This window comes from Mesoplodon bidens (assembly GCF_964165515.1).
Source record: "Mesoplodon bidens genome assembly, chromosome: 11".
Taxonomy (NCBI): domain Eukaryota; kingdom Metazoa; phylum Chordata; class Mammalia; order Artiodactyla; family Ziphiidae; genus Mesoplodon; species Mesoplodon bidens.
This window is the reverse complement of record NC_138167.1, coordinates 60,338,824-60,363,081: the sequence shown is the minus strand read 5'-3', so window position 1 is coordinate 60,363,081 and position 24,258 is coordinate 60,338,824. Positions and strand designations below refer to the sequence as shown.

Below are 24,258 nucleotides of genomic sequence, written 5' to 3'. Positions count from 1 at the left end.
CCAGCTCTGCTCTAGTTTGGGGGGGATGCTGAATCGAGTTTCCCAGCAAGGAGGTCTCTGCCCCGACGAGTGACTTGCACTCCTGTCTGCGAACTTGATCTTGCAGCAGGAAGGGCATCGTGATGGGCGGGACCCGGTGCTGGGCAGCCCTTACAGCGCAGGGCAATGAACCCTGGGGAGACATGGTTTCCCCATCTGTGAACTGGTGGCGATGACGCCTCCCGCCTCGGCTGCCACGAGAAATTCCAGAGCCAGGCCATCCGCAGAATCAGGTGGGCCTCCATCCCAGGGTGTGCTCAGGGCGTGTGGGCAGAGGGTGCCTCCTGGGACCGCAGAGTTCCGGGGCCGGGCACCTTGCTGGGCCAGCCCGGCGGGCAGAGCGGTGCCCAGTGCAGGAGAGAGGCCCCCAGCCCCAGAGGGGGGCAGCTGGGCTGGCGCAGGTTCACGGGCGCACTCGGGCAGAGGGGAGCTCAGGGCTGGCCCCGGTGCACTCTTCATCCCAGCCCCGTGTCACAGGGAAGGGGACAGGGCCGCCTGGGTCTGCCTGCCAGGGCCTTGGCTGAGCACACAGCCTGGGTCCGAGTAACGCACCCCTCCCCCATCACCCAGGTGACTGGTACCTAAATGTTTCTGTTTTCCGTTTTTAAGTTGTTTTCCCCTTTAACCCACCAGCTTCTTGGGGGCGTTTGTTCCTCCTCATCTCTGTGCCCAAGAGTCTGGAGTTTAGGGACACAGGGAGGGCCTGCCGCCTCTCGTCACTTTGCCCCGACGTGGGGATGACCAGTGACCACCGAGGGGCGGGGGGTAAACACAGTGTGGCCCATCCATACAGCGGAAAGTTATTATACCATAAAAAGGAGGGAAGCACTGTCACAGGCTACGACACAGTGACCCTTGGCAACATCGTGCTCAGTGAGAGAAGCCAGACACGAAAGGCCACGTGTCCTGTGATTCCACTGAGATGAGATGTCCACACAGGCACATCCATGGGGGCAGCACGCAGCCTGGTGGCTACTGGGGGCTGAGAGGGGCAGGGGGAATGGGGAGTGACTGCTAATGAGGTCAGGGTTTGTCTGGGGTGATGAAAATGTTCTGGAATTAGATCGTGGTGATGGTTACCCAACCCTGTGAATATACTAAAGCCCACTGAGTGGTACACTTTAAAGGGGTGAGTTTGACGGTACGTGCATTATATCTCAATAAAATAACCCTCCAAACCGAACCAAACCAACAAAAAAACTCGTTGAGTGAATGAGGGAGCAGATGAAGGAAGGGAGGTAAGAGTGCTGTTTTCCTTTGCACGGAAGGACAGACGTGCTTCCAGGGAGACGCGGTGATTAGGAGTTGGATCTGCTCTGTGGTCTACACGGCCGTGAGGCTGTGCCCGGTTGGATGTGTGTCCGGGGCCGTGGCCTCCTGTCTGGGCTCCTGAGGCCCCCCACGGAGGCCCCAGCTGGTTGGTTCCCCCACGGGGTGCTGGCCTGGAAGGAGCCTCCCTGTTTTACTTTCTGATTTCCGCTGTGAACAGAGGACGGAGTGGGAGGGTGTTCACAGGCGGCTCTCCTAGCGCAGCACCTTGTGGGAGTCAGGCCGTGTCGGGCTGCTGCTGGGGAAGCGATCGAAGCCCGGGTGTGAGGTGTGCACAGGTGCGGAGGGCTGGCCTGCTCTGTGGGGGCGGTTACGAGCCCGGGCTCCGGGACGGATGGCGGGTCCACACCCTGACCCCACTCTTTACCAGGCCGCCACCAGGCCGGCTCGTTGTTTCTCTGTACCCCATTTCCCAAGGGGTGCAGTGGTGGCCGTAATAGAGTTAATAATGCATTTAAAACATGAAGAAGAGTGCCTGGCATCTAATAACCACTCAGTAAATGTTAGCAGTTATCATTATTATGATTATTGTCATTTTTACCTACTTAAAACTTTCTAAATATATTCCGGGCTGTAATGTTTCTTTTCTTGAAGAACATTTTCCTTGTAAAGTTGCCATGCACATTTGCAAAATACAACAAAAGTAAATAAAATTAAAAGAATAGGATGCACAATTAAAAAAAATTTTTTATGAGTGTTATGCTGGATGATAGCAATTTTTATAAGATATTAAAGTTAATTTCTTCAAACGTCTGATAAGCCATTTCAATTAGGCATCTGTTTTGCATTTTAAAGCTTTTAAGTTATGCTTTCTCATTAGATTTTTTATGCTTGGAGGAGGAAATTATTTAGAGCACCATTGCCTATTCTTTCTTTCAAACACATCTGTGTTTTTGCTTTCTTGGTGTTTGCTCATAGCATAGAAATATTTATGCAGTGTGGTTTTGGGAACTCTCACCTTGGAAACGGGTTTTTAGAGGGGTGATTACTAAATGAATATGTGAATATATGAGAAGCAGAATTTTAGAAATCTTAGGAAAAAACGTTCAGACCTCAGTGAGGAATAAGTAATAAATTGATATTTTAGGTCCTCTCTTATTAGGATGTGAAATGCCTGAGAAGCAATGACTTACAATATGTTAATTACGTTAATTAATTGGAGAGGATTCAGAATATGAATTATCTGCAACTAATTAGGCATTAAAATTGAGAACCATTAAGTGATGAGGTGGAAGATGCCAAGTCATCTAGCTAGAGCGAGGAAAACGGGCCGGGGGTGGGGAGGTGGGTCCTGCCGGCAGAGCGCACGTCTTCGTTCACCCCGTGGACTAACGGCTCCCTGTCTTTCCCCTGCCCCGCGGCACAGATGAGGAGGACGTGGACACCGCTGACGTCTCCTGCGTGCCTGCGGACGCGCTGCGCAACGTGGAGGCCGACACGTACTGGTGCATGAGCCGGCTGCTGGACGGCATCCAGGTGAGCGCCCCGGAGGCAGCGCCGCCCCGTGGAGTTCATACTCCTCAGGGTGACTGTGTGTCTGCAGGCGCACACGTGCCTCTGGAGCTGGTGGGAGGGCACAGTGCAGGGCTCGGAGGGACCAGGCCCCCCCTGCAGAGTCCGATCCCCGCGGGTATTCCCCCCCCCGCCCCCAACTCGGCCACCGGTGGCTCTGTGGTTCTGCCCCGCAGCGCGGGGCGTCGTTGACGAGCCGTTTCACTGTCTGCGTGAACTGGGTTCAGAGGAACCCGCCTCTTAAAGGGCGTTGGGTTTAAGGCCTTGGCTCCGCCTCTGTGACACCGGGGCCGTCAGCGGCCAGCCCCACCATCCCCGCCCGCCTCGGGTCAGGGATCTCAGCGCTCGAGGGCCAGTGACGCTGCCGGGTCCCAGAGGGAAGCGTGAGCTGGAGGGCATCCTGCCCCCCGTGGGTGGGGCTTCTGCTGGACCTGGTGTCAGCTGGGTCCCTGGCTGGGATTCTCCCAGGAAAGCCAGAGTCTTCCGGGGCCTGGGATGGTTTTATGGAATCATCCATTCCCCTAAATCAGGGGGAAACTCATAACACAGTGCCCGGGGAGGAGGACGTTGGCAGGTCAAGAGCAGGAAGACGGGCTGGAGCCTTGCGTGTGGCAGGAAGTGGCCGCGGTAGGTACACGTCTCTCGAGCCAGCTATGGGCCATTTTAGGCTTGTCTGGTGCCCACACAGCTTTCCCAGACACTTGCTTGGGGCTGGGGCTGCACCCGCTCTGGGGCGGGAGAAGGGATTTAGGGCCGAGCTCCCGGGCTCACCGTGGGGTGAAGGGGAGAGGTGTGAGCGCTGCGGCACAAGGCATAAACCACACTCTGACGACACGCATGCGGGGCAGAGTGGGACCTGGAGGGGGACCGTGAACTTGCCAACAGAGGAGGGGAAGAGCCCCGGGCAGGGTTTTGGTCTGAGGTTCGTTCTGGTCACTCACTAGAGGACGGTCCAAAGACGGCCGCCACAGGACGGAGGCTGTGCGGGGGCCTTGGGTTCTGCCAGGATCCCTTCGTCCCAGGTAAGGAGGGCCCTTCCACCTGAAGAGAGAGGACTGACTGGTGTTGCAGATGCACTCCTCACAGGCGTTTCCCACCAGCTTTGGCTTTTCCTGAGCTGTTGTCATAGCAGGCGTTCCTGATGCCGCCCGCTGGTGAGGCCTCAGCTAAGCTGCTTGATTGGAAATGGTCCAAGCAAGGTTTTTCTAAGATGTCATCTAAAGACTGAGTGAGGCCCTGAGGTTTAATTTGAATAAATCAGCTAGGATAATTCTGTTGAAGAAAACTGTGTGGGTTCCCATTCCCCTTGATAACTTAGGAATTGACAAAGAGAAAGCAGAAGCCCTTTCTGGAGTTGAACAATAGAAAGCTCGTATCTGAGAGCCCATCAGAACGCCTCCTGACTGATTTTGTGTCTTGTAAAGAAAAATGTGCCTGCTGGCGACACATTTTGGCCCCAGCATCAATTCATCATTTCTCTACTCTGCTAACGTTTTCATATTTTTCAGTCTTTCTCCCAAAACTTAAGACTCTTTTCCTCCTTGGAAAGGAGATTGAATCATAATCTGAAACTTTTTATAAATTTCAGATGTCACTTTTCTGATCATGAGTGATGGAACTTCCGCTACTTAAATACAAGATTATCCGGCTTCTATTTGTAAATAAAATCAGCTGTACGATGAAACCGATGCTGGCTTTTCATTTTTCACCCGAGATTTGTTGTCTGATGAAATGGTTTATTGACAAGGGTGCTGCGTGGAAGGCATAATGCTTCTCTGGCATGTGTGTGTGTGTGTGTGATTACCACGCACGCCATGCCAACGGCAGCCGTCTGTCTTTCTGTCACATGCTCACGACTGATTCCACGTGATCCTCACGTGAGCAAGCGTTCAGCGATGCCCATTACCAGCATCCGGGGAGTTTGGGGGGACTCTTCTGTAATTCCCTTAGACGAGGCCATCCCCTGTGACCCCGTGTGAGCTCCGTGGGGGACTTTTCAGTGTGTGCAAGTACTCTCGCCATTGTAGTTTGGATAAGTGTGAGGATATGAACTGACTTAAAATCAAGAGGAAACATGGACCAGGTGTCATAAACCCATTGTATGCTATTATAACTAACATATTTTTATGATAAATGAATATTTTCCATTGCAAAAATGTGTAGTGAGAAGAAAGGCATGGCTTTACTTTACGTGCCTTGACAGAAGACAGCTGAATTCTCATATGTGTTTCTCCAGTCAACCTGTTGTAATATGTTTTTTTTTGGTTGAAGTATATGAAGAAAACCCAGCCTCTCACAGGTATGTAGTTGGAAAAGGGAGAAGCATTTTAACAGCCCTTACAGATGATTTTGGCTGTTTTCCCTTTAATACCGTACCACAGCCGAACAGATGGTAGTTTCTTAAAGGTCACTTGCAGTGTGAATGTGACGCCGTATCAGTGAACATTTTGTGCTCAGTCACAGTAAAATCCATTGACCTGTCTCGCACTTGGAGTAGATCTTTTACACACGCATGGTTCTGACACATCGGACACTGGTCATCGGGAAGTCCTGGGTGCCCGAGGTATGCAGATCTTCTAAACCTTGGTGCGTTTCATCATACAGTATCAAACAATCACCTTTGTTAGTGTTACCGCCGTCTCATAAGGAACTGTCAAGCCCAGAGTGGTGGATAAAAGTTCTCTAAAATTCAGATTTTGGCTTAAAAGTGCAAATATTATTGGCAGCAAACACTGAATTGGTTCCCTTGAGGTGACAGGGTAACTTGGTTCATTTTTGAGAAAATGTCTGCCAGATACCCAAGTTTGAATAACCAGTTTGCCTGTTGGTCATTCTTTCAAGTACATTTTCTCTTGGAAAATGTATCCAGTTCTGCTCTCAGCTCAGAGAATTGCACCCAAAATTGCTTTTCTGGAAGAAATCAATGTTTTGGGTGCACGTCTCCAGAGCTTTACACGTTCTTCCCATTTTTCCCATATAATACTGAAAAGATGTTTATCAAGGGTCAAGATTTAACCCAAGACTAATCATAAGATTAGGAACTTTTCCTGTGTCACCCAGGACATCCTTAAGTGACACTGCCTCTTTTTAAACCCCGAATGTGTGGCATTGAGTACGGTTGTGGACGCTGCCTTGGTCCGTGCCGCGAGCCAGCGCTTCTTGCCACCACTTCTGTAGCGTGACAGCAAATGCCAACACGGCGACAGAGGTAGACGCTGCCTCAGTATCATTATGAATGCAGTTTGGACCTCACAGGCTGCTTGGAAGGGTCCCAGGGGGCCCAGCGGTTGGCTGAGCACCGTGGGAGCTGCAGCCCCGCAGGGAGAGATGCTCTCATGGAGAGGCCCCCAGGGTGAGCTCACAAGACGAAAAGTACACGACGGAGAAAGTGCGCCACGAGTGGACGTCGGCTGGCACTGGGGCTGGGGGAGCTGTGCCCTGGGCTTGGGATCCTACAACAGTGGGTCTTTCTGCCCGTATCCTGCTCCTTGGATCCTGGGCATCGTGAATTGACTGCATGTTCCCAGTGGGGCCACTGGGAACGTGAGGTGGAGGGCTCTGACGTGGGCTTTCCCGTCTCGTTGTCAGGATAGAGCCACACTCGGGTCTCATAATGAGGTCGATTGTCCTCAGGTACGACGTGAGGAGTCCAGCCAGAGATTTAACTTTTAAAAATAATTTGGTGGGGGAATTCCCTGGTGGTCCAGTGGTTAGGACTTGGCACATTCGCTGCCATGGGCCTGGGTTCAATCCCTGGTTGGGGAACTAAGATCCCACAAGCCACGCAGCGTGGCCAAAAAAAATTTGGTGGGCCATTATTTCTAACAGTGGTCTCACAGACTGTGTCTTTCTAATGCCGCCTTTGGAGGTGATTTTTTGTTAGGTCACCAAAGGCCGTCTGAGCCAGTCCAGCTGATGGGCTGCTTCTTTACAAAGGACCGCCTTGCGACAGGCCCGCAGGACCTGGGCCTTGGGGCCGAGGAGGAGACCGCCCGTGTATTTTCTGAGGGAGGAAGCTGCTCGAAGGCCTCTGCTGCGGCGCCGGGGCAGGGCAGGCCCGGGTTCCAGTCCAGGTGGGCGAGCCCTTCTCTGGCTTCTCGGGGATTATTCTTGGGCCTTTGCCAGCCTTCTCATTTCACTAACGACATGACGCCGGGACTGTCGGGGAGCTCTCACCTCTTGAGTTACGGCTTCCATACTTGCCTGCCCTGCAGTCATACTATTACTCTCAGATTCATTACTTAGCAGGACAGCCTCTTTGAGTAGAAAAGAACTGTCGCCTTTTATAATTAGTCATTTACATTTTCTTCCCTCGGGGAAGAATTACTCAATTCTAAGAACTGGTTGCTGGCGTGGAAGGGATGGCAATATTGGGGAAGGTGACGATATTATCTTGGATCTTGCCAGAGAAAAGGCCAGAAATGTGGCGGTGTAGTGACTGGCAGAGAAAGGCCGGGAATGACCAGACCTGTGACTGGGGGCCGGAGGGGACACTGTCTTGCGGGCGGCGGGGTGGTCCCTCAAATACAGCTGCTGTGAGTTAGCCAGGGGGAGAAAAAGGATGACGTATCACAGGGAACCGGAGCCTGCACAGGGAGCCCTTGGAGAAGGTTCTGCTCCGAAAAGGAGAGTGGCCCGAGGCACGCTCAGAAGGTGGCCCAGGATCCTCAGAAGGAGCCAGAGCCTCGATCTGTTGCCGCCTCTCAACCAGACTCCCAAGGAAAGAGAACAAAGGGCCGGTGCGTTGCTTGGGAAGGTGGTGGAGAGGATGCGTATGTGGCCTTGACGTGGCTTTTGTTCACGTCAGGAGTCTCCAGCTGGAAAGGGCAGTGGAGCAGCAGGAGGAGGGCGCAGAGCCAGACCTTGTGCCCGGCCCGCGGGTGGCAGTGACGGGCTGGAGCGCCCGCTCCACGTGGCACTCTCCTGTCTCGCATCCAGAGGCGTCACGCGCGGGGTGGAAGCACCTTCAGAGCTGTGGTGTTAGAGCTCCAGTCGATAACAGTGAGGACTCTTGGCAACATTTTAGAAACGTTCATTAAGTAGACAAGAATGTGTGGGTTACTGGGCTGAAGCAGAAGGTTCATTAAGAGGGAGTTATTGTGCGCCAGTGTAAAAATGAAGATTAAAAAAAATTCAATTTACGGTAGCATTGAAAACAGTGAAATCCATGTTGTTGCCTGGATGAATCGCTCATTCCTTCTAATTACAAAGCAGTGCTCCATCGTGTGAACCTATCACAGTTTGGTTAAACATCCTCCAGTTGGTGGAAGCCAAGGCCGTTTCCAGTCTCTGGCTGTTAGGAGTGAAGTTTCTGTGAACACCCATGTAGGCGTCCTCTTGTTGACGTGTGTTTCTTGTCTCTTGGATCAATACTTAGGAGTGGACTTGCTGGGTAATGGCGTAGGGCTATACTTAGTTTTTATGGAAAACATCCAGATCTTTTCCCCGAATTGGTTGCATTGTTTCATAAACCCATCAGCCCTAAGGTCTGGCTGCCCCACATCCTCACCGGCGTTGCACGGCCCTGTTTTTATTTCTGCTGGTTAGCAGTCCTGTGTGTGTGTGTGTGTGTGTGTGTGTGCATGCGTGTGTATCTATGTATCTATATTGTTGGGCTGCACTCCACAGGCTTGCAAGGCCTGTACTTGCCCAGCTTTAAGAGTGAAGAAAGAGCCTGGAGTCAGCAACAGAGACATCCGCGGTTTAATGGACGGGGGAGCTTAGCTCCTGGAGCAGTGCCTCGCCACGTGCGGCGGGTGGTGGGCAGGACATGGCTGCTGTCTTCACTCCCTGGGGAAGGAGACGTTGCCAGTTTTAGGGGGAATTGACCTCAGGTGGGCTTGTCAGTTACCAGGGAAACCAGCAGAGAGGCACGCCCCTCATGGCCCCTTTGATAAGAACAGTCACTAGCTGGGGCCTGGGGCAAGTATGAAGGAAGGTTAGTCACATGAGCAGGTGTAGGTGAAGCAGGCGCTGGTCCAGCAGGGATGTACAGAGAGCAAGAGAACAGCCATCCTGAGTGGCCTGACCATACGGTGTCTTTATATCTATATCTATATCTATATCCATATCGAGAGAGGGAACGAGAATATTTTTCCCCAAGTTTGTGGCTTGTCAATTTACACTTTAAAAATTTATTTATTTATTTGTTTGTTTGTTTTTGGCTGAGCAGAAAATTATTATTATTATTTTTTTTTTTTTGCAGTACGCGGGCCTCTCACTGTTGTGGCCTCTCCCGCTGTGGAGCACAGGCTCCGGACGCGCAGGCTCAGCGGCCATGGCTCACGGGCCCAGCCGCTCCGCGGCATGCAGGATCCTCCCGGACCGGGGCACGAACCCGCGTCCCCTGCATTGGCAGGCAGACTCTCAACCACTGCACCACCAGGGAAGCCCCAATCTCACTCTTTTAAGTGTGTGGTGCCTGGGCTTGGACGACTCTAAGACTGAGACTGTAGATCCAGCTGCCCACACATGGCCTCTCCATGTGGCTTAACATCCTCATGGCACGGTGGCCTTAGGAAAGTCAGACTTCTGACATAATGGTTCAAGGCTCCCAGTAAGACTTCCAGAAAGCAAGGTGTAAGTTGCATTTTTTCATGACTGAACCTCAGAAGTCACATAATATCACTTCCACTCTACTCTTTTGGGTAAAGAAGTCATGAGCCTACTTTAAAGAGAGGGAAATTAGACTCCATCTCTTGATGCAGGAGTGCCCTGGTCACATCATAAAAGAATATATGGGATAAGAGATGTTGTTGTGGAAATATATGCCACACCTTGTTTCTTGTAATCTTGCTAAATTCACTTATTAGTTTTAGGAGCTTTTGGGTAGATGCCTTAGGATTTTCTATGTGCACAATCATGTCACCTACAAATAAATAGAATTTTACTTCTTTCTATGTAATATGTGTGGCTTTTATTTCCTCTTCTTGCCTTTTTGCATTGTCAAGGACCTCAAGTACAATGTTGAACGGAAGTGATGAGAGCATACATTTTTACCTCCTTCCGGGTATTGGTGGAGAGGGTGAAACATTTAGGCGCTCACCATTAACTTTGATGTTAGCTGTTGACTTTTCGTAGATGCCCTTTATCAGGGTGGCTTTGACAGTGCAAATTCCACAGACAAGGAGTCTGTATTTTTAATAAACATTCTGCCTTATTTTGGTAGGTCTTTTTCTTTACATTTGAGGAATACCAGTAGATAAAGGACGAAGAGATTGAGGATAGAATTTGTAAGACTTGGTGGAAGAAGATCTGGAAGACAGATCATAGTTTGCTGAGACTTTTAAATAATTATGAATCAGTATTTTGCCAAATGCTTTTTCTTGTGTTGAGATAGATGGTCATATGATTTTTCTGACTTATTCTGTTAATGTACTGAAGGACATTGATTAATTTTTAATGTTAAGCCAGCTTGCATTCCTGAGATAAGTCCCACTTTGTCGTGAGATGTTAGTTTTTTTATATGTTTCAGGATTCTCTTTGATATTTTATTTTATTGTATTGTATGAAATATATTTTAAAAGAGTTTTACATCTCTGTTCATGAGGAATACAATTGACCCTTGAACAACACAGGTTTGAACTGTGCAGGTCACTTACACGTGCTTTTTTTTTTTTTCCTCAATTAAATACGGGTAGTACTACATGATCCAGGGTTTGCTGAATCCACAGATATAGCACTGCAGATACAGAGGGCTGACTATGCGACTTGAGCATCTGTGGATTTTGGTATCCATGGGGGCTCCTGGAACCAACCCCCTTTGTATACTGAGGGATGACAGTATTGTCTTCCATTTTCTTTTCTTCTGTGTATTCTCTTTTTCTGTTTTGGCATTAGGGAAATGGTAGTTTCATAAAACGCTCCTGTGATTTCTGAAAGAGTTTGTGCAAGATTGGTATTGTGTTTTTCTTAAGTACTTGATAGAATTCAACAGTGAAGCCATCTTGGCCTGGAATTTTCTTTGTGGGAAAGTTTTAAGTACAAATTCAGTTTCTCCTCTGGGTAGGGCTCCAGATTTTCTATTTCTTTTCTTGTCAGTTTTGATAATTTGTGTATTTTAAAATATTTGGTCATTTTAAACAATTGTCTAATTTATTGACATACTGTTGTTTACAATATTCCCAAATTCTTTTAATGTCTATAAGAACTAAAGTGATGTCTTCAATTCCTAAAATTGGTAATTAAACTAATTGATATGTGTCTTGAGATCTGTCACATAGTCTGTCTTGATGAATGTTTCATGTGTCCTTGAGAAGAATGTGTGTGTGTTCTGCTTTGTTGGGGGAAGTTTCTGTAAATATCAGTTAGGTCATGTTGGTTGATAGGTAGTGTTTTTCCTGTCTTCTCTATCCTTACTGATTTTCCGTCTGCTTTTTCTATCAATTGCTGAGTGAGGACTTCTGGAATTTCCAACCAGAATGGTTGATTTGTCTCTTCTTTTAGTTTTGTCAGGTTTTGCTTCATGTTGTTTGAATCTTGGTTATTAGATACACACAAATGTAGGATGATTATGTTTTCTTGATGAATTTATATGCTTATTGTTATGAAATATTCCTCTGTTTCTGGTTATATCCCCTGTGCTGTATTGCAGTTCCTCTGATATTAATATAGCCATTCCATCTTCCTTATGATTAGTATTTCCTTGGTGTGTCTTTTCCATCCTTTTGCTTTTAATCTATTTGTGTCTTCTTATTTAAAGCACATTTCTTGTAGACAGCTTATAGCTGGATTTTGCTTTCCTACCCTTTTAGTGTGTGTTTAGTTCATTTACATTCATGTAATTATTTATATGGCTGGGGTTTACGCTGCCATTTTGCTATTTATTTTCTATTCATTTCATCTTATTTCCTCCCTTTTTCCTACCTTCTTTTGCATGCATTGGGTACTTTTTAAATTAATGGACTTTGTTTTTTAGGGCAGTTTCAGGTTTACAGAAATATTGAGCAGAAAGTACAGAGAGTTTGATATACTCTGTTGCCACCTCCTCACACACACAAGGTTTCTCCTGTTATTGACATCTTGCAATTGTGTGGTGCCTTTGTTACAGTTGATGAGCCAATATCCATATGTCATTATTAACTAAAGTCCATAGTTGACATTGGGGTTCCCTCTCTGTGCTGTACATTCTGTGGGTTTGGACAAATGTATAATGACATGTATCTACCATTATGGTATCATACAGAGTAGTTTCACTGCCCTAAAAATCCTCTGTGCTCCACCTGTTCATCCCTCCCTCTCCCTGAACCGTTGACAACCACTGGTCTTTTCACTGTCTCCATGGTTTTGCCTCTTCCAGAATGTCATTTCCGTGGAACCACACAGTGTGTAGTCTCTTGAGACTGGCTCCTTTCACTCAGGGAGACTTTCTTATTATTCTTGTTAGTTTTCACTCTGGCTTATCGGCCGTTTCTCCTCTTCCCACCTTTCTTAGTTAGTGGTTACTTTTTTATTTTATTTTATTTTATTGATTGATTGATTGATTGATTGATTGTGGTACACGGTCCTCTCACTGTTGTGGCCTCTCCCATTGCGGAGCATAGGCTCCGGACGCGCAGGCTCAGTGGCCATGGCTTACGGGCCCAGCCGCTCCGCGGCATGTGGGATCCTCCCAGACCGGGGCACGAACCCATGTCCCCTGCGTCAGCAGGCGGACTCTCAATCACTGCGCCACCAGGGAGGCCCCAGTGGTTACTTTTTATAGCACGTATTTATAACTTACCTAGACTCCCTTCAAATACTGTTGATCTTGGCGAGACAGCAGTGAGCGGTGGCTTGAAGCGAGATCTTAGTTCCCTGCCCAGGGAGTGAACCTGGGGAGCCTGGGTGAAAGCCAGGAACCCCAGCCACTAGGCCAGCTAGGGCTAGAGGCTAGAAGCAAAGCTGCCGTGGTGCTTGCCCCCGTTGAAAAACGCATTTCTCAAGGAGGCAAAAACTGTAAAAACAGGTACAAAGTTAATTATTAGAGACACAGCACGACAACAAGTGGGAGAGCACACAGAGAAACAGTTTGCTTAGTTAAGACAGAAGCAGGCAGAGATGCACACAAGGAGAGAAAGGGTGTGGGCATCCCCCTAATGAGGAGGAGTCCAGTAAAGAGGTGGTGAAGTCATTCATATAGGGCGGTTCTTCTGGGTCTTTGTTTACCTTTGGCCAATCATCTGGTTTCTTTTTCCACATGTGACCTGCCCTAGGCCCTTCCCTAGCATGCATGCGCAACTTTTTTCCAAGATGGGATTTCAGCCCAGAGGCCTATGGGACGGCCTTAGCATCACCTGTTATGGGGTGGCACCCCCTCCTTGTTGACCCCCAAGGAGCCTTTCTGCGCATGTGCAGTCGGGGAGGTTTCCTTGACCTCAGGAATGGTCATCTTATCTCTTTACTCCGGTAGACCTCAGCTCCTGCTATTAACTTTGGCCTTGGAGTGTCTGGGGAAACAAAGCTCCAATTTACTCCACCTGACAGACTCCAGCTGTCCAGCCCAGGGGCCCATCTACCTCTACCTCACTGTTACACCACCTTCTGCTGCTGGCAGGCCCGTGTCTGAACACAGGCATTCAGCCTTTCCCCGTTTCCCCCGCAGTTTACAGGAGGAGCACTGGCCGCTCTGCCAGGGCTGGGGGAGCCTTCAGCCTTCACCACGTCCCATGTCCGATGTTACCGGGGAAGCTGTGGAAGGGGTGGGCGGGTAGGCGGGCAGGCTCACCCTTGGTGTGGACTCTGTCTGGGCTCCTTGAGAGATAGCAACTCACTTCACACCCCCAACACCTTGGGAAGGAGCCGTTCCTCACCATTTTACAGATGAGGAAACAGAAGATCAGGGAAACTAGGTTCGCGGGTGGGAAAAGAGTTGGCTTGATAGACTTTTACATGCTCTTCGATCTGCGAAGCCTGCCACAGAGCTCTGTCCTCGTCCTCGTCCTTGTCCTTCTCCCCTCTTCCCAGAGACCGTGGCGAAGACGTGGAGGGTGTGAGTTTACCCACTGCCTCTCAGCTTGGAAGGACAGCTAATGTGATCGATGACACGATCAAGGTGCAGAATGAGTTCCACTGCCTTCAGTTCTGGCTGAGAGCCAATCAAACAAACGAGCTCACAAGAATAAGTGAGAAGCCCTATGTTCAAGTTCACAAAACCGAGCAGTACAGTTCGTTGAACGCAGCCTGGACAGCCTGGGTTCACTGCGTCACCAGTGGGATGCTCTCATGGCTCTCGTGTCCAGGTTCTGGCTTTGGTCTTGTAGCTGACCTCTTGCATCCTCTCTGGCCCCTTCTGTTACGCCCCATCTTGTGGCCAGAGTCATCTTTTCCAAATGCAAATCTCGTAACCGTGGTGGCTCCCCATTTCCTTGTCAGTAGTTTCCTTCTGTAGCTTTGCTGGGGTCTCACCCTTCGCTCCCCACGTGGCCTTCCAGCCTCGGAATGGTCTTCTCCCGTCAACCCCAGCTTCCTTGCTGCCCCTCCCACCGCACTGGCCTTCCTTCCATGCCTGGAGTGTGCCTAGCTTCCTTCTCCCTGCGTCTCGGCCCGGGCCTCACCTCCTCTGCGTGGTCCTCAGGTCAGGCCCTCGTTCTGTGCCATGGCGGCCGGGCTCCCCAGGGCACAGCCAGCCCCCGTGCGCATTTGCATGGCCTGTGTGATGAACGTTTGCTTAACGACCAGACCGTCATCTCTGGACAGAAGGCCCGTGCTGTTTTCCTGCCCAACTGTGTTGGGAGGCCCAGGACTGCCCCCGGGTCCCGCGACTCCCAGCATGTAGCTGTGCTCCCGGCCGTGATTCCTCCTAACGCAGTCGTGTGAGGCGGCAGCGGCCAAGGGAGAAGGCCCAGGGGGACCCAGGCGCCAGCTGCCCGGAGTCCTGCCCCGGTGGAGTCGCAGGAGACGCCTGACTCCCCAGCGACGAGTTGTCACCGTCTGCCAGGAGCTCGGTAGAGGCTCTGCGCCCGGGGTACCGAGGCTGTTCACATAGGTACCTCTGCCTGGCACGGACTGGCAGGAAAGCAGGAGCTTGGCGTAAACCACAGTGCTCAGCTGAGGCCAGTGAGCCATTCTTACTGGTTCAGGAGAGGTGGGAACACCCGAAATCCTCGGCCCCAGACGCTGGCTGAGGGAGGGCAGACCTTGCAAACGGGCCTGTCTCAGGATGGCAGCCTCCGGCCTGCTTTTCCACACCATCTCTGCTCCAGCCTCGGGGTATTGTCTCACGCGTGAGACACTCAGGCAGTGTTTACTGCACAGAGGGAAGAGCTCCCAGTCTGCTGTGGTTCTGTCTTGTATGGATTGATGCATCATTTGCACTGATTGGATCATCAGGGTGCCTGAAATGCGGCCTTGTATTGTTGAGTCGTTCCAGACGCAGGTCCAGGGCAGGTGAGGGAGGCAAGTGTGGTTTGAGCCTAAGAAAGCAGTTTTCTCAGAGTGAGGCTGGCCAGGAAAGGGGTTTGGGACTTGCTGAGGACTTGCATCTCTGGTCTGGGGGCACAGCCCCTTGTCAGAGGTAAGAGGGATTCTCAGTTCTCTGGGAGCTGGGAGTTTTAATAGGCGGGTGCTGGGGTCCTTCCGGCTAAGCCGATATGAGTGTATCTTCCAGCTCTTCTCTGAAATGCTCCTTCAGAAGAGTTTATTCTGCTTGTCCCCTGAAGAGCCCAGAAAATGCTGTTTGTTATTGCTGGGGGGTGAGGCGGGAACGGCAGCATATGCGAGGCAAGCCTGGTGTGCATTTTTTGACTTTTTTCTGTAAAAAGGTAAGCAGAAGGGTAAAGTCTGTCTGCTACGGACTTCACTTTCTGTAAAATATTTCCCAAAAGGTCGTTGTATTCTTCAGACCTTCCTTCCTTCCCTCTGACCCATAAGTTTTACATATTCTATCGTTTCTTAAAGACACAAAATCAAATCTCAGTTTGAAAGGATATGCATGTTTACTTTTCACGGAGTATTGTTAATATTATGACTGTTACTATTTCTGTAAATAAACCGCATTTTTATTTACTTCCTATAGTGCCTGCCTAGTCATACATTTATTCAGCAGACGTTTTCTGTGCCAGGTGTGTTGCCGGCGTGGGTTTGGATGGCATGCCGGGGGTGGCGCCCCTGCCTGAAGCGGGCAGAACCCACAGTCAGGTGAGGGGCGCTGGTGGAGCCCTGTTGGGTGGCCTGAGTGCCAAGTGCCTCTCCTGAGGCCACAGAACATTCTTTTCCCCTCACACCTTCCAACTCAGCCTCTGGCTCTGGAATGTCCCTGGTGTGCCCTTCAAAGGCTTCCTGGCTACTGAGCGGGGCCATCTTCAGCCGACCGCACTGTGCCCCTTCTGAAGGGTGGTCTTCTCTGCCCCCCGCCCCCTGCCTAAATCCAGATGCCAAGGCCACACCTGTCAATCTTCTCAGGTCCTTTCACAATACAGATTTTTTTTTTTTTTTGCAGCAATATCTTTTTTTTTTTTTTTTTTTTTTAATTAGTTTCTGCTTTATAACAAAGTGAATCAGTCATACATATACATCTGTTCCCACATCCCTTCCCTCATGCATCTCCCTCCCTCCCACCCTCCCCATCCCACCCCTCCAGGCGGTCACAAAGCACCGAGCTGATCTCCCTGTGCTCTGCGGCTGCTTCCCACTATCTATCTACCTTACGTTTGGTAGTGTATATATGTCCATGCCTCTCTTTCGCTTTGTCACAGCTTACCCTTCCCCCTCCCCATATCCTCAAGTCCATTCTCAAGTAGGTCTGTGTCTTTATTCCCGTTTTGCCCCTTGGTTCTTCATGACATTTTTTTTTTTAAAATTCCGTATATATGTGTTAGCATACGGTATTTGTCTTTCTCTTTCTGACTAACTTCACTCTGTATGACAGACTCTAGGTCTATCCACCTCATTACAAATAGCTCAGTTTCGTTTCTTTTTATGGCTGAGTAATATTCCATTGTATATATGTGCCACATCTTCTTTATCCATTCATCCGATGATGGACACTTAGGTTGTTTCCAGCTCCGGGCTATTGTGAATAGAGCTGCAATGAACATTTTGGTACATGTCTCTTTTTGAATTATGGTTTTCTCAGGGTATATGCCCAGTAGTGGGATTGCTGGGTCATATGGTAGTTCTATTTGTAGTTTTTTAAGGAACCTCCATACCGTTCTCCATAGTGGCTGTACCAATTCACATTCCCACCAGCAGTGCAAGAGTGTTCCCTTTTCTCCACACCCTCTCCAGCATTTATTGTTTCTAGATTTCTTGATGATGGCCATCTGACTGGTGTGAGATGATATCTCATTGTAGTTTTGATTTGCATTTCTCTAATGATTAATGATGTTGAGCATTCTTTCATGTGTTTGTTGGCAGTCTGTATATCTTCTTTGGAGAAATGCCTATTTAAGTCTTCTGCCCATTTTTGGATTGGGTTGTCTGTTTTTTTGCTATTGAGCTGCATGAGCTGTTTATAAATTTTGGAGATTAATCCTTTGTCAGTTGCTTCATTTGCAAATATTTTCTCCCATTCTGAGGGTTGTCTTTTGGTCTTCTTTATGGTTTCCTTTGCTGTGCAAAAGCTTTGAAGTTTCATTAGGTCCCGTTTGTTTATCTTTGTTTTTATTTCCATTTCTCTAGGAGGTGGGTCCAAAAGGATCTTGCTGTGATTTATGTCATAGAGTGTTCTACCTATGTTTTCCTCTAAGAGTTTGATAGTTTCTGGCCTTACATTTAAGTCTTTAATCCATTTTGAGCTTATTTTTGTGTATGGTGCTAGGGAATGATCTAATCTCAAACTTTTACATGTCCCTGTCCAGTTTTCCCAGCACCACTTATTGAAGAGGCTGTCCTTTCTCCACTGTACATTCCTGGCTCCTTTATCAAAGATAAGTTGGCCATATGTGCATGGGTTTATCTCTGGGCTTTCTATCCTGATCCACTGATCTATCTTTCTGTTTTTATGCCAGTACCAGACTGTCTTAATTACTGTAGCTTTGTAGTATAGTCTGAAGTCAGGGAGCCTGATTCCTCCAGCTCCGTTTTTCGTTCTCAAGATTGCTTTAGCTATTCGGGGCCTTTTGTTTTTCCAAACAAATTTTGAAATTTTTTGTTCTAGTTCTGTGAAAAATGCCATTGGTAGTTTGATAGGGATTGCATTGAATCTGTAGATTGCTTTCGGTAGTAGAGTCATTTTCACAATATTGATTCTTCCAATCCAGGAGCATGGTATATCTCTCCATCTATTTGTATCATCTTTAATTTCTTTCATCAGTGTCTTATAGTTTTCTGCATACAGGTCTTTTGTCTCCTTAGGTAGGTTTATTCCTAGATATTTTATTCTTTTTGTTGCGATGGTAAATGGGAGTGTTTTCTTGATTTCATTTTCAGATTTTTCATCATTAGTGTACAGGAATGCCAGAGATTTCTGTACATTAATTTTATATCCTGCTACTTTACCAAATTCATTGATTAGCTCTAGTAGTTTTTCGGTAGCATCTTTAGGATTCTCTATGTATAGTATCATGTCATCAGCAAACAGTGACAGCTTTACTTCTTCTTTTCCAATTTGGATTCCTTTTATTTCCTTTTCTTCTCTGATTGCTGTGGCTAAAACTTCCAAAACTATGTTGAATAAGAGTGGTGAGAGTGGGCAGCCTTGTCTTGTTCCTGATCTTAGTGGAAATGGTTTCAGTTTTTCACCATTGAGGACAATGTTGGCTGTGGGTTTGTCATATATGGCCTTTATTATGTTGAGGAAAGATCCCTCTATACCTACTTTCTGCAGGGTTTTTATCATAAATGGGTGTTGAATTTTGTCGAAAGCTTTCTCTGCATCTATTGAGATGATCATATGGTTTTTCTCCTTCAACTTGTTAATATGGTGTATTACATTGATTGATTTGCGTATATTGAAGAATCCTTGCATTCCTGGGATAAACCCCACTTGATCATGGTGTATGATCCTTTTAATGTGCTCTTGGATTCTGTTTGCTAGTATTTTGTTGAGGATTTTTGCATCTATGTTCATCAGTGATATTGGCCTGTAGTTTTCTTTCTTTGTGACATCCTTGCCTGGTTTTGGTATCAAGGTGATGTCGGCCTCGTAGAATGAGTTTGGGAGTGTTCCTCCCTCTGCTATATTTTGGAAGAGTTTGAGAAGGATAGGTGTTAGCTCTTCTCTAAATGTTTGATAGAATTCACCTGTGAAGCCATCTGGTCCTGGGCTTTTGTTTGATGGAAGATTTTTAATCACAGTTTCAATTTCATTGCTTGTGATTGGTCTATTCATATTTTCTATTTCTTCCTGAGTCAGTCTTGGCAGGTTGTGCATTTCTAAGAATGTGTCCATTTCTTCCAGGTTGTCCATTTTATTGGAATAGAGTTGCTTATAGTAATCTCTCATAATCTTTTGTATTTCTGCAGTGTCAGTTGTTACTTCTCCTTTTTCATTTCTAATTCTATTGATTTGAGTCTTCTCCCTTTTTTTCTTGATGAGTCTGGCTAATGGTTTGTCAATTTTGTTTATCTTCTCAAAGAACCAGCTTTTAGTTTGGTTGATCTTTGCTATCGTTTCCTTCATTTCTTTTTCATTTATTTCTGATCTGATCTTTATGATTTCTTTCCTTCTGCTAGCTTTGGGGTATTTTTGTTCTTCTTTCTCTAATTGCTTTAGGTGCAGGGTCAGGTTGTTTACTCGAAATGCTTCCTGTTTCTTAAGGTGGGATTGTATTGCTATAAACTTCCCCCTTAGAACTGCTTTTGCTGCGTCCCATAGGTTTTGGGTAGTCGTGTCTCCATTGTCATTTGTTTCTAGGTATTTTTTAATTTCCTCTTTGATTTCTTCAGTGATCACTTCGTTATTGAGTAGTGTATTGTTTAGCCTCCATGTGTTTGTATTTTTTACACATCTTTTCCTGTAATTGATGTCTAGTCTCATAGCATTGTGGTCGGAGAAGATACTTGATACAATTTCAATTTTCTTAAAATTACCGAGGCTTGATTTGTGACCCAAGATATGATCTATCCTGGAGAATGTTCCATGAGCACTTGAGAAAAATGTGTATTCTGTTGTTTTTGGATGGAATGTCCTATAAATATCAACTAAGTCCATCTCGTTTAATGTATCATTTAAAGCTTGTGTTTCCTTATTGATTTTCATTTTGGATGATCTGTCCATTGGTGAAAGTGGGGTGTTAAAGTCCCCTACTATGATTGTGTTACTGTCGATTTCCCCTTTTATGGCTGTTAGTATTTGCCTTATGTATTGAGGTGCTCCTATGTTGGGTGCATAAATATTTACAATTGTTATATCTTCTTCTTGGATCGATCCCTTTATCGTTATGTAGTGTCCTTCCTTGTCTCTTCTAATAGTCTTTATTTTAAAGTCTATTTTGTCTGATATAAGAATTGCTACTCCAGCTTTCTTTTGATTTCCATTTGCATGGAATATCTTTTTCCATCCCTTTACTTTCAATCTGTATGTGTCTCTAGGTCTGAAGTGTGTCTCTTGTAGACAGCATATATATGGGTCTTGTTTTTGTATCCATTCAGCCACTCTGTGTCTTTTGGTGGGAGCATTTAGTCCATTTACATTTAAGGTACTTATTGATATGTATGTTCCTATTCCCATTTCCTTAATTGCTTTGGGTTCGTTATTGTAGGTATATTCCTTCTGTTGTGTTTCTTGCCTAGAGAAGTTCCTTTAGCATTTGTTGTAAAGCTGGTTTGGTGGTGCTGAACTCCCTCAGCTTTTGCTTGTCTGTAAACGTTTTAATTTCTCCATCAAATCTGAATGAGATCCTTGCTGGGTAGAGTAATCTAGGTTGCAGGTTTCTCTCCTTCATCACTTTAATTATGTCCTGCCACTCCCTTCTGGCTTGTAGGGTTTCTGCTGAGAGATCAGCTGTTAACCTGATGGGGATTCCCTTGTGTGTTATTTGTTGTTTTTGCCTTGCTGCTTTTAATATGATTTCTTTGTGTTTAATTTTTGACAGTTTGATTAATATGTGTCTTGGTGTATTTCTCCTTGGATTTATTCTGTATGGGACTCTCTGTGCCTCCTGGACTTGATTAACTATTTCCTTTCCCATATTGGGGAAGTTTTCAACTATAATCTCTTCAAATATTTTCTCAGTCCCTTTCTTTTTCTCTTCTTCTTCTGGAACCCCTATAATTCGAATGTTGGTGCGTTTAATGTTGTCCCAGAGGTCTCTGAGACTGTCCTCTGTTCTTTTCATTCTTTTTTCTTTATTTTGCTCTGCATCAGTTATTTCCACTATTTTATCTTCCACCTCACTTATCCGTTCTTCTGCCTCAGTGATTCTGCTATTGATCCCATCTAGAGTATTTTTCATTTCATTTATTGTGTTTTTAATCGATGCTTGATTCATCTTTAGTTCTTCTAGGTCCTTGTTAACTGTTTCTTGCATGTTGTCTATTCTATTTCCAAGATTATGGATCTTGGAAATAGAATCTTGGATCAGCTTTACTATCATTATTCTGAATTCTTTTTCAGGTAGACTGCCTATTACCTCTTCATTTGTTAGGTCTGGTAGGTGTTTATCTTGCTCCTTCACCTGCTGTGTGTTTTTCTGCCTTCTCATTTTGCTTATGTTACTGTGTTTGGGGTCTCCTTTTTGCCGGCTGCAGATTCGTAGTTCCCGTTGTTTTTGGTGTCTGACCCCAGTGGCTAAGGTTGTTTCAGTAGGTTGTGTAGGCTTCCTGGTGGGGGGGACTAATTCCTGTGCTCTGGTGGTTGAGGCTCGATCTTGTCTTTCTGGTGGACAGGTCCACGTCTGGTGGCGTGTTTTGGGGTGCCTATGGCCTTATTATGTTTTTAGGTAGCCTCTCTGCTAATGGGTGGGGTTGTGTTCCTGCCTTGCTAGTTGCTTGGCATAGGGTGACCCGCACTGTAGCTTGCTGGTCGTTGACTGAAGCTGGGTGCTGGTGTTGGGATGGAGATCTCTGGGAGATTTTCGCTGCTTGATATTATGTGGAGCTGGGAGGTCTCTTGTGGACCCGTGTCCTGAAGTTGGCTCTCCCACTTCAGAGGCACAGCACTGGCTCCTGGCTGCAGCACCAAGAGCCTTTCTTCCACCCGGCTCAGAATAACAGGGAGAAAAAGTAGAAAGAAAGAATTAGTAGAAGAAAGAAAGAGAGAGGGAAAGAAAGGAAGAAGGGAAGAAAGGAAGGAAGGAAGGAAGAAAGAAAGGAGGGAGGGAGGGAGGAAGGATGGAAAGAAAGAAGGAAAGAAAGGAGGGAGGGAGGGAGGAAGGAAAGGAAGAAAGACAGGAGGGAGGGAGGAAGGAAAGAAAAAGAAAGTGGAAAGAAGAAGAGTGGGAGGGAGGAAAGAAAAAGAAAGAAGGAAAGGAGGAGCGGAGGGAGGGAGGGAGGAAGGGAGAGTAGGAAAAAAAGAAAGAGCAGGTAAAGTAAAATAGAATAAAGTATGAAATATAGTAGCGTTATTAAAATTAGAAAGTAATTATTGAAAAAAAAAAAAAAACCGGATCGATAGAACCCTGGGACATATGGTGGAAGCAAAGCTATACAGAGAGAATCTTACACAGAAGATTACACATACACATTCACAAAAAGAGAGCAGGGGGAAAAATCAAAAATCTTGCTCTCCAAGTCCACCTCCTCAATTTGGGATAATTCGTTGTAAAAAGAGGAAAAGGGCGAGAAGTCTGAAATCTTGCTAAGTCCACCTCCTTAATTTGGAATAATTCGTTGTAAAAAGAGGAAAAGGGGGGAAAGTCTTAAATCTTGTCCTCAAAGTCCACTTCCTCAATTTGGGATGATTCGCTGTCCATTCATGCACTCCACAGACGCAGGGCACATGAAATGGACCGTGGAGCTTTAATCCGCTGCCTCCGAGGCTGCACAGAGAGATTTCCCTGCCTCTGCTCTCACAGCTCCCGGGTCTCAGCCTTGGACCTGGCCCCGCCTCTGCGCGTAGGTCGCCGGAGGGCGTCCGTTCTTCGCTCAGACAGGACGGGTTTAAAGGAGCCGCTGATTCGGGGGCTCTGGCTCACTGAGGCAGAGGGGAGGGAGGGGCGCGCAGTGTGGGGCGGGCCTGCGGCGGCAGAGGCCGGCGTGACGTTGCAGCAGCCCGTGGCGCTCCGTGCGCTTTCCGGGGAAAGCCGTCCCCGGGTCTCGGGGACCCCGGCAGTGGCGGGGTGCACAGGCCCCCCGGAAGGCGGGGCGGACAGTGACCCGCGCTCGCACACAGGCCCCGCGGCGGCGGCGGCGGCGGGCCGCGGCGGCGGCGGCGGCGGCGGCGGGCCGCGGCGGGCGGCGGTGGCGGCGGCGGCGGCGGCGGCCCACGCCCGTCTCCGAGGTCCGTGCCTTACCCGCGGCTCGTGCCTGTCTCCGGCGCTTCCCCAAGCAGCCCTCTTAATGCCCTCTCCTCGCGCACCAAGAAACAAAAGGGAAAAAATTCTCTTGCCTCTTCAGCAGCTCCAGACCCTTTCCCCGGACTCCCTCCGGGCTAGCCGTGGTGCACTAACCCCTTCAGGCTCTCTTCCTGCCGCCAGCCCCAGTCCTCTCCCTGCGCTCCGACTGAAAGCCGATACCCGAGCCTCAGCTCCCAGCCCCGCCCGCCACGGAGGCCGAGCAGACAAGCCTCTCGGGCTGGTGTGTGCCTGAGGGCACCGGTCCTCTGTGCCAGAATCTCTCCGCTTTGCCCTCCGCACCCCTGTTGCTGTGCTCTCCTCCGCTACTCCGAAGCTTTCCCCCTCCGCCACCTGCAGTCTCCGCCCGCGAAGGGGCTTGTAGTGTGTAGAAACCTTCCCCCCTTCACGGCTCCCTCCCACTGGTGCAGGTCCCGTCCCTATCCTATTGTCTCTGTTTATTCTTTTTTTCTTTTGCCCTACCCAGGTATGTGGGGAGCTTCTTGCCTTTTGGGGAGTCTGAGGTCTTCTGTCAGCGTTCAGTAGGTGTTCTGTAGGAGTTGTTCCACGTGTAGATGAATTTCTGATGTATCTGTGGGGAGGAAGGTGATCTCCGCGTCTTACTCTTCCGCCATCTTCCTCCGGGGCCCCCACAATACAGATTTTTTTTTAGACTCTCAGGTGTCATTCTTTTCTTATTATTTGGATTTTCAAGAGAACTCATCTCCCCCACATGGGTTTTGAACAAATTGAGAAATAAAATAGTGGCAGATGGCCAAAGAATAACTTTTATTTCTTCTGAATGAGAAGCTTGAAATCCTGTCTTAGTGTGAGAGCCAAATAACCTGGCTGACTGAATCCCAGGATCATTCAGGCTGACCCACCCTGTCAGAGCCAGCACTGGGCCTGGGCAGGACCCCCTCATGTGCATCAGAGCTGTACCAGGAAGCAGCCTTCCGGGGGTGGGGGGGAGCAGTCTTCTTGGGGGAGCAGCCTTCCCGGGGTGGAAGCAGCCTTCCCGGGGTGG

The 24,258-nt window shown here is 47.9% G+C and overlaps 1 protein-coding gene across 1 annotated transcript in view; it reads left to right on the top strand.

The window, feature by feature from the left end:
- TBC1D22A (TBC1 domain family member 22A) overlaps nucleotides 1–24,258 on the top strand; it is a 334,425-nt gene that overhangs the window by 191,762 nt on the left and 118,405 nt on the right. Inside the window, exon 9 of the mRNA XM_081249045.1 lies at nucleotides 2,735–2,844. Within this exon, the coding sequence (XP_081105171.1) occupies nucleotides 2,735–2,844 (110 nt within the window). The remainder of the gene's footprint in view (nucleotides 1–2,734; nucleotides 2,845–24,258) is intronic.